Genomic DNA, 12,649 nt, shown 5'->3' with positions numbered 1-12,649 from the left:
ATACATCACCACTAGGAGGAGCTCACTACATACAGATTATACACCACCACTAGGGGGAGCTCACTACATACAGATTATACATCACCACTAGGAGGAGCTCACTACATACAGATTATACACCCCCACTAGGGGGTGATCACTACATACATATTATACACCACCACTAGGGGGAGCTCACTACATACAGATTATGCACCACCACTAGGCGGAGCTCACTACATACAGATTATACACCACACTAGGGGGAGCTCACTACATACAGATTATGCACCACCACTAGGAGGAGATCACTACATACAGATTATACACCACCACTAGGAGGAGATCACTACATACACATTATACACCACCACTAGGGGGAGATCACTATATACAGATTATACACCACCACTAGGAGGAGATCACTACATACAGATTATACACCACCACTAGGGGGAGATCACTACATACACATTATACACCACCACTAGGGGGAGATCACTACATACAGATTATACACCACCACTAGGGGGAGATCACTACATACACATTATACACCACCACTAGGAGGAGATCACTATATACACATTATACACCACCACTAGGGGGAGATCACTATATACACATTATACACCACCACTAGGAGGAGATCACTACATACACATTATACACCACCACTAGGAGGAGATCACTACATACAGATTATACACCACCACTAGGGGGAGCTCACTACATACAGATTATACACCACCACTAGGGGGAGCTCACTACATACACATTATACACCACCACTAGGGGGAGATCACTACATACACATTATACACCACCACTAGGAGGAGATCACTACATACACATTATACACCACCACTAGGTGGAGATCACTGCATACAGATTATACATTACCACTAGGGGGAGATCAATACATACACATTATACACCACCACTAGGGGGAGCTCACTACATACAGATTATACACCACCACTAGGGGGAGATCACTACATACAGATTATACACCACCACTAGGGGGAGATCACTACATACACATTATACATCACCACTAGGGGGAGATCACTACATACACATTATACACCACCACTAGGGGGAGCTCACTACATACAGATTATACACCACCACTAGGAGGAGATCACTACATACACATTATACACCACCACTAGGGGGAGATCACTACATACACATTATACACCACCACTAGGGGGAGATCACTACATACACATTATACACCACCACTAGGGGGAGATCACTACATACACATTATACACCACCACTAGGGGGAGATCACTACATACAGATTATACACCACCACTAGGGGGAGATCACTACATACACATTATACACCACCACTAGGGGGAGATCACTACATACACATTATACACCACCACTAGGAGGAGATCACTACATACACATTATACACCACCACTAGGGGGAGATCACTACATACACATTATACACCACCACTAGGGGGAGATCACTACATACAGATTATACACCACCACTAGGGGGAGATCACTACATACACATTATACATCACCACTAGGGGGAGATCACTACATACACATTATACACCACCACTAGGGGGAGCTCACTACATACAGATTATACACCACCACTAGGAGGAGATCACTACATACAGATTATACACCACCACTAGGAGGAGATCACTACATACAGATTATACACCACCACTAGGAGGAGATCACTACATACAGATTATACACCACCACTAGGGGGAGATCACTACATACAGATTATACACCATCACTAGGAGGAGATCACTACATACAGATTATACACCACCACTAGGAGGAGATCACTACATACAGATTATACACCACCACTAGGAGGAGATCACTACATACAGATTATACACCACCACTAGGAGGAGATCACTACATACACATTATACACCACCACTAGGGGGAGCTCACTACATACACATTATACACCACCACTAGGAGGAGATCACTACATACACATTATACACCACCACTAGGGGGAGATCACTACATACACATTATACACCACCACTAGGGGGAGATCACTACATACAGATTATACACCACCACTAGGGGGAGATCACTACATACACATTATACACCACCACTAGGGGGAGATCACTACATACACATTATACACCACCACTAGGGGGAGATCACTACATACACATTATACACCACCACTAGGAGGAGATCACTACATACAGATTATACACCACCACTAGGAGGAGATCACTACATACAGATTATACACCACCACTAGGGGGAGATCACTACATACAGATTATACACCACCACTAGGAGGAGATCACTACATACAGATTATACACCAGCACTAGGAGGAGATCACTACATACACATTATACACCACCACTAGGAGGAGATCACTACATACAGATTATACACCACCACTAGGGGGAGATCACTACATACACATTATACACCACCACTAGGAGGAGATCACTACATACAGATTATACACCACCACTAGGGGGAGATCACTACATACAGATTATACACCACCACTAGGAGGAGATCACTACATACAGATTATACACCACCACTAGGAGGAGATCACTACATACACATTATACACCACCACTAGGGGGAGATCACTACATACACATTATACACCAGCACTAGGGGGAGGTCACTACATACACATTATACACCACCACTAGGGGGAGCTCACTACATACACATTATACACCACCACTAGGGGGAGCTCACTGCATACAGATTATACACCACCACTAGGAGGAGATCACTACATACAGATTATACACCACCACTAGGAGGAGATCACTACATACAGATTATACACCACCACTAGGAGGAGATCACTACATACACATTATACACCACCACTAGGGGGAGATCACTACATACAGATTATACACCACCACTAGGGGAAGATCACTACATACAGATTATACACCACCACTAGGGGGAGACCACTACATACACATTATACACCACCACTAGGGGGAGATCACTACATACAGATTATACACCACCACTAGGAGGAGATCACTACATACAGATTATACACCACCACTAGGGGGAGATCACTACATACACATTATACACCACCACTAGGGGAAGATCACTACATACAGATTATACACCACCACTAGGGGGAGACCACTACATACACATTATACACCACCACTAGGGGGAGATCACTACATACAGATTATACACCACCACTAGGGGGAGATCACTACATACACATTATACACCACCACTAGGGGGAGATCACTACATACACATTATACACCACCACTAGGGGGAGATCACTACATACACATTATACACCACCACTAGGAGGAGATCACTACATACACATTATACACCACCACTAGGGGGAGATCACTACATACAGATTATACACCACCACTAGGGGGAGATCACTACATACAGATTATACATCACCACTAGGGGGAGATCACTACATACAGATTATACACCACCACTAGGGGGAGATCACTACATACAGATTATACACCACCACTAGGGGGAGATCACTACATACAGATTATACACCACCACTAGGAGGAGATCACTACATACAGATTATACACCACCACTAGGAGGAGATCACTACATACAGATTATACACCACCACTAGGGGGAGATCACTACATACAGATTATACATCACCACTAGGGGGAGATCACTACATACAGATTATACACCACCACTAGGGGGAGATCACTACATACAGATTATACACCACCACTAGGGGGAGATCACTACATACACATTATACACCACCACTAGGGGGAGATCACTACATACAGATTATACACCACCACTAGGGGGAGATCACTACATACAGATTATACACCACCACTAGGAGGAGATCACTACATACAGATTATACACCACCACTAGGAAGAGATCACTACATACAGATTATACACCACCACTAGGGGGAGCTCACTACATACAGATTATACACCACCACTAGGGGGAGCTCACTACATACAGATTATACACCACCACTAGGAGGAGATCACTACATACAGATTATACACCACCACTAGGGGGAGATCACTACATACAGATTATACACCACCACTAGGAGGAGATCACTACATACAGATTATACACCACCACTAGGAGGAGATCACTACATACAGATTATACACCACCACTAGGGGGAGATCACTACATACAGATTATACACCACCACTAGGAGGAGATCACTACATACAGATTATACACCACCACTAGGAGGAGATCACTACATACAGATTATACACCACCACTAGGAGGAGATCACTATATACACATTATACACCACCACTAGGGGGAGATCACTACATACACATTATACACCACCACTAGGGGGACATCACTACATACACATTATACACCACCACTAGGGGGACATCACTACATACAGATTATACACCACCACTAGGAGGAGATCACTACATACAGATTATACACCACCACTAGGGGGAGATCACTACATACAGATTATACACCACCACTAGGAGGAGATCACTACATACAGATTATACACCACCACTAGGGGGAGCTCACTACATACACATTATACACCACCACTAGGGGGAGCTCACTACATACACATTATACACCACCACTAGGGGGAGCTCACTACATACACATTATACACCACCACTAGGGGGAGCTCACTACATACACATTATACACCACCACTAGGGGGAGATCACTACATACACATTATACACCACCACTAGGGGGAGATCACTACATACACATTATACACCACCACTAGGGGGAGCTCACTACATACACATTATACACCACCACTAGGGGGAGATCACTACATACAGATTATACAGCCACCACCAGGGGGAGATCACTACATACAGATTATACAGCCACCACTAGGGGGAGATCACTACATACAGATTATACACCACCACTAGGAGGAGATCACTACATACAGATTATACACCACCACTAGGGGGAGATCACTACATACAGATTATACAGCCACCACTAGGGGGAGATCACTACATACACATTATACACCACCACTAGGGGGAGCTCACTACATACACATTATACACCACCACTAGGAGGAGATCACTACATACACATTATACACCACCACTAGGGGGAGATCACTACATACACATTATACACCACCACTAGGGGGAGATCACTACATACAGATTATACACCACCACTAGGGGGAGATCACTACATACAGATTATACACCACCACTAGGAGGAGATCACTATATACACATTATACACCACCACTAGGAGGAGATCACTACATACAGATTATACACCACCACTAGGGGGAGATCACTACATACAGATTATACACCACCACTAGGGGGAGATCACTACATACAGATTATACACCACCACTAGGGGGAGCTCACTACATACAGATTATACACCACCACTAGGGGGAGCTCACTACATACACATTATACACCACCACTAGGGGGAGCTCACTACATACACATTATACACCACCACTAGGGGGAGCTCACTACATACACATTATACACCACCACTAGGGGGAGCTCACTACATACACATTATACACCACCACTAGGGGGAGATCACTACATACACATTATACACCACCACTAGGGGGAGATCACTACATACACATTATACACCACCACTAGGGGGAGCTCACTACATACACATTATACACCACCACTAGGGGGAGATCACTACATACAGATTATACAGCCACCACTAGGGGGAGATCACTACATACAGATTATACAGCCACCACTAGGGGGAGATCACTACATACAGATTATACACCACCACTAGGAGGAGATCACTACATACAGATTATACACCACCACTAGGGGGAGATCACTACATACAGATTATACAGCCACCACTAGGGGGAGATCACTACATACACATTATACACCACCACTAGGGGGAGCTCACTACATACACATTATACACCACCACTAGGAGGAGATCACTACATACACATTATACACCACCACTAGGGGGAGATCACTACATACACATTATACACCACCACTAGGGGGAGATCACTACATACACATTATACACCACCACTAGGGGGAGATCACTACATACAGATTATACATCACCACTAGGGGGAGATCACTACATACAGATTATACACCACCACTAGGGGGAGATCACTACATACAGATTATACACCACCACTAGGGGGAGATCACTACATACAGATTATACACCACCACTAGGAGGAGATCACTACATACAGATTATACACCACCACTAGGAGGAGATCACTACATACAGATTATACACCACCACTAGGGGGAGATCACTACATACAGATTATACATCACCACTAGGGGGAGATCACTACATACAGATTATACACCACCACTAGGGGGAGATCACTACATACAGATTATACACCACCACTAGGGGGAGATCACTACATACACATTATACACCACCACTAGGGGGAGATCACTACATACAGATTATACACCACCACTAGGGGGAGATCACTACATACAGATTATACACCACCACTAGGAGGAGGTCACTACATACAGATTATACACCACCACTAGGAGGAGATCACTACATACAGATTATACACCACCACTAGGGGGAGCTCACTACATACAGATTATACACCACCACTAGGGGGAGCTCACTACATACAGATTATACACCACCACTAGGAGGAGATCACTACATACAGATTATACACCACCACTAGGGGGAGATCACTACATACAGATTATACACCACCACTAGGAGGAGATCACTACATACAGATTATACACCACCACTAGGAGGAGATCACTACATACAGATTATACACCACCATTAGGGGGAGATCACTACATACAGATTATACACCACCACTAGGAGGAGATCACTACATACAGATTATACACCACCACTAGGAGGAGATCACTACATACAGATTATACACCACCACTAGGAGGAGATCACTATATACACATTATACACCACCACTAGTGGGAGATCACTACATACACATTATACACCACCACTAGGGGGACATCACTACATACAGATTATACACCACCACTAGGGGGACATCACTACATACAGATTATACACCACCACTAGGAGGAGATCACTACATACAGATTATACACCACCACTAGGGGGAGATCACTACATACAGATTATACACCACCACTAGGAGGAGATCACTACATACAGATTATACACCACCACTAGGGGGAGCTCACTACATACACATTATACACCACCACTAGGGGGAGCTCACTACATACACATTATACACCACCACTAGGAGGAGCTCACTACATACACATTATACACCACCACTAGGGGGAGCTCACTACATACACATTATACACCACCACTAGGGGGAGATCACTACATACACATTATACACCACCACTAGGGGGAGATCACTACATACACATTATACACCACCACTAGGGGGAGCTCACTACATACACATTATACACCACCACTAGGGGGAGATCACTACATACAGATTATACAGCCACCACTAGGGGGAGATCACTACATACAGATTATACAGCCACCACTAGGGGGAGATCACTACATACAGATTATACACCACCACTAGGAGGAGATCACTACATACAGATTATACACCACCACTAGCGGGAGATCACTACATACAGATTATACACCACCACTAGGGGGAGATCACTACATACACATTATACACCACCACTAGGGGGAGCTCACTACATACAGATTATACACCACCACTAGGAGGAGATCACTACATACACATTATACACCACCACTAGGGGGAGATCACTACATACACATTATACACCACCACTAGGAGGAGATCACTACATACAGATTATACACCACCACTAGGAGGAGATCACTACATACACATTATACACCACCACTAGGGGGAGATCACTACATACACATTATACACCACCACTAGGGGGAGATCACTACATACAGATTATACACCACCACTAGGGGGAGATCACTACATACAGATTATACACCACCACTAGGAGGAGATCACTATATACACATTATACACCACCACTAGGAGGAGATCACTACATACAGATTATACACCACCACTAGGGGGAGATCACTACATACAGATTATACACCACCACTAGGGGGAGATCACTACATACAGATTATACACCACCACTAGGGGGAGCTCACTACATACAGATTATACACCACCACTAGGAGGAGATCACTACATACACATTATACACCACCACTAGGGGGAGATCACTACATACACATTATACACCACCACTAGGAGGAGATCACTACATACAGATTATACACCACCACTAGGAGGAGATCACTACATACACATTATACACCACCACTAGGGGGAGATCACTACATACACATTATACACCACCACTAGGGGGAGATCACTACATACAGATTATACACCACCACTAGGAGGAGATCACTACATACACATTATACACCACCACTAGGGGGAGATCACTACATACAGATTATACACCACCACTAGGGGGAGATCACTACATACAGATTATACACCACCACTAGGAGGAGATCACTACATACACATTATACACCACCACTAGGAGGAGATCACTACATACAGATTATACACCACCACTAGGGGGAGATCACTACATACAGATTATACACCACCACTAGAGGGAGCTCACTACATGCACATTATACACCACCACTAGGGGGAGATCACTACATACAGATTATACACCACCACTAGGGGGAGATCACTACATACACATTATACACCACCACTAGGGGGAGATCACTACATACACATTATACACCACCACTAGGAGGAGATCACTACATACAGATTATACACCACCACTAGGGGAAGATCACTACATACAGATTATACACCACCACTAGGAGGGCAGCTCACTACATACAGATTATACATCACCACTAGGGGGAGATCACTACATACAGATTATACACCACCACTAGGAGGAGATCACTACATACACATTATACACCACCACTAGGGGGAGATCACTACATACACATTATACACCACCACTAGGAGGAGATCACTACATACAGATTATACACCACCACTAGGAGGAGATCACTACATACAAATTATACACCACCACTAGGTGGAGATCACTGCATACACATTATACACCACCACTAGGGGGAGATCACTACATACAGATTATACACCACCACTAGGAGGAGATCACTACATACAGATTATACACCACCACTAGGAGGAGATCACTACATACACATTATACACCACCACTAGGGGGAGATCACTACATACAGATTATACACCACCACTAGGGGGAGATCACTACATACACATTATACACCTCCACTAGGAGGAGATCACTACATACAGATTATACACCACCACTAGGGGGAGATCACTACATACACATTATACACCACCACTAGGAGGAGATCACTACATACAGATTATACACCACCACTAGGGGGAGATCACTACATACAGATTATACACCACCACTAGGAGGAGATCACTACATACACATTATACACCACCACTAGGGGGAGATCACTACATACAGATTATACATTACCACTAGGGGGAGATCACTACATACAGATTATACACCACCACTAGGGGGAGATCACTACATACAGATTATACACCACCACTAGGGGGAGATCACTACATACAGATTATACACCACCACTAGGGGGAGATCACTACATACACATTATACACCACCACTAGGGGGAGATCACTACATACACATTATACACCACCACTAGGAGGAGATCACTACATACAGATTATACACCACCACTAGGGGGAGATCACTACATACACATTATACACCACCACTAGGGGGAGATCACTACATACACATTATACACCACCACTAGGGGGAGATCACTACATACAGATTATACACCACCACTAGGAGGAGATCACTACATACAGATTATACACCACCACTAGGGGGAGATAACTACATACACATTATAGGAGGAGAATGATTGTAGTTCCTGGTTATGCTCTAGGATTCTGGTGTAGAAGCTTTGATTGATGTTCCTTATATCTTGTATAGAAATAACATGTGTGACAGGGAGAGTTGTCATGGGGTTTTGATGTCTCACCTGTTATACAATAAGCGCTTGAAATCTTGGAATAACGTGTCCTTGTTCTTGTCCAGGAATCCTTCCACAGAATACCTGGAGCCATGGGGAGACATGATGTGAGATACATTGTATACAGTATGTGTATATATATATATATGGGGAGGGGTTACACTCACGTCACCGCCCCCGCGTAATGCTTTATCCGGAAGTCTCGGTTAAACGCCATTGACTTATCTGTTGGTGAAAGCTGAAAATATGAAGAAATAAACAATCCTCATCACGAGACTCCGACCCGTCTACTCTCACGATAAAGTGTCCCGGGAAGGAGGCGACTGCTCTGGGGCCTGTATACACTATATACTGGACGCTATATACCGGACGCTATATACTGGAAGCTGCTTTCTATACTGAAGGATGTGGCCTGGGGTCTAGTTTTCTAGGCGTCTTTCAAGGTTTGGTCCGGGGTCTGTATATATATCAGGGTTCGGTCTGGGGTCTGTATATATATCAGGGTTTGGTCTGGGGTCTGTATATATATATCAGGGTTTGGTCTGGGGTCTGTATATATATCAGGGTTTGGTCTGGGGTCTGTATATATATATATCAGGGTTTGGTCTGGGGTCTGTATATATATCAGGGTTTGGTCTGGGGTCTGTATATATATCAGGGTTTGGTCTGGGGTCTGTATATATATCAGGGTTTGGTCTGGGGTCTGTATATATATCGGGGTTCGGTCTGGGGTCTGTATATATATCAGGGTTTGGTCTGGGGTCTGTGTATATATCAGGGTTTGGTCTGGGGTCTGTATATATATCAGGGTTTGGTCTGGGGTCTGTATATATATCAGGGTTTGGTCTGGGGTCTGTGTATATATTGAGGTTTGGTCTGGGGTCTGTGTATATATCAGGGTTTGGTCTGGGGTCTGTGTATATATTGAGGTTTGGTCTGGGGTCTGTGTATATATTGAGGTTTGGTCTGGGGTCTGTGTATATATCAGGGTTTGGTCTGGGGTCTGTGTATATATTGGGGTTTGGTCTGGGGTCTGTGTATATATCAGGGTTTGGTCTGGGGTCTGTGTATATATTGGGGTTTGGTCTGGGGTCTGTGTATATATTGAGGTTTGGTCTGGGGTCTGTATATATATTGAGGTTTGGTCTGGGGTCTGTGTATATATTGAGGTTTGGTCTGGGGTCTGTGTATATATCAGGGTTTGGTCTGGGGTCTGTGTATATATTGGGGTTTGGTCTGGGGTCTGTGTATATATCAGGGTTTGGTCTGGGGTCTGTGTATATATTGGGGTTTGGTCTGGGGTCTGTGTATATATTGAGGTTTGGTCTGGGGTCTGTGTATATATCAGGGTTTGGTCTGGGGTCTGTGTATATATTGGGGTTTGGTCTGGGGTCTGTGTATATATCAGGGTTTGGTCTGGGGTCTGTGTATATATTGGGGTTTGGTCTGGGGTCTGTGTATATATTGAGGTTTGGTCTGGGGTCTGTGTATATATTGAGGTTTGGTCTGGGGTCTGTGTATATATTGAGGTTTGGTCTGGGGTCTGTATATATATCGGGGTTTGGTCTGGGGTCTGTATATATATCAGGGTTTGGTCTGGGGTCTGTATATATATCAGGGTTTGGTCTGGGGTCTGTATATATATCAGGGTTTGGTCTGGGGTCTGTATATATATCAGGGTTTGGTCTGGGGTCTGTGTATATATCAGGGTTTGGTCTGGGGTCTGTATATATATTAGGGTTTGGTCTGGGGTCTGTATATATATCAGGGTTTGGTCTGGGGTCTGTGTTTATATCAGGGTTTGGTCTGGGGTCTGTATATATATTGGGGTTTGGTCTGGGGTCTGTGTATATATTGAGGTTTGGTCTGGGGTCTGTGTATATATTGAGGTTTGGTCTGGGGTCTGTATATATATCGGGGTTCGGTCTGGGGTCTGTATATATATATTGGGGTTTGGTTGGGGGTCTGTATATATATTGGGGTTTGGTCTGGGGTCTGTACATATGAGGGTCTGTTCTAGAGCTGCATATTTGTGGTCTGTATATATAGGGATCTGGTCTGGGGTCTGTGTATATACAGTATATGGATTTGCCCTGGGGTTTATATACATTAGGGTCTGGTCTGGGGTTTATTTCAGGGGCTGTATTCATGAGGGTCCGGAGCTGTATTGATTGGTGTCTGGTCTAAGGTCAGTAGTGCAAAGGGTTAAGGGTCTGTAATAAGGAAATTATTAGAGGGTCCGGTGTAATAAAGTGATTTACATTCTGTGGGTGTGGCCTGTATAACTGGGCGGGGCCTATCCCTCCGGGGGGCTCACCTTCCTGCTGCTATAATGGGGGTGTCTGCCCAGTTTGCTGTTCATGGACTCCAGGAAGATGGTGTCAGTGACGTCTCCCACCGTCAGACAAGCCTCGTCCAGGATGGAGATGACCCCTTTATGTGGCTGCTCCACCAGATCCACGATTATCTGATTATTAAAGTACTCAATCTGCCGGAGCAAAGAGGAACCGGTCATAAAGGGGGTCCCCACCACAGGGGACCCCAATAACACAGGGCAC

General features: G+C 44.4%; 1 protein-coding gene across 1 annotated transcript in view; it reads right to left on the bottom strand.

Moving 5' to 3' along the window:
* Positions 1–12,649, bottom strand: part of LOC140133862 (unconventional myosin-Ig-like) — a 151,190-nt gene that overhangs the window by 112,440 nt on the left and 26,101 nt on the right. Inside the window, exons 11-13 of the mRNA XM_072154511.1 lie at positions 12,409–12,579; positions 10,259–10,329; positions 10,101–10,175 (exon numbers count right to left, since the gene is read on the bottom strand). Of these exons, the coding sequence (XP_072010612.1) occupies positions 10,101–10,175; positions 10,259–10,329; positions 12,409–12,579 (317 nt within the window). The remainder of the gene's footprint in view (positions 1–10,100; positions 10,176–10,258; positions 10,330–12,408; positions 12,580–12,649) is intronic.

This window comes from Engystomops pustulosus, chromosome 5 (assembly GCF_040894005.1).
Source record: "Engystomops pustulosus chromosome 5, aEngPut4.maternal, whole genome shotgun sequence".
Lineage (NCBI taxonomy): Eukaryota > Metazoa > Chordata > Amphibia > Anura > Leptodactylidae > Engystomops > Engystomops pustulosus.
The sequence above is the reverse complement of the archived record's forward strand: the minus strand, read 5'-3'. Positions and strand labels throughout refer to the sequence as shown.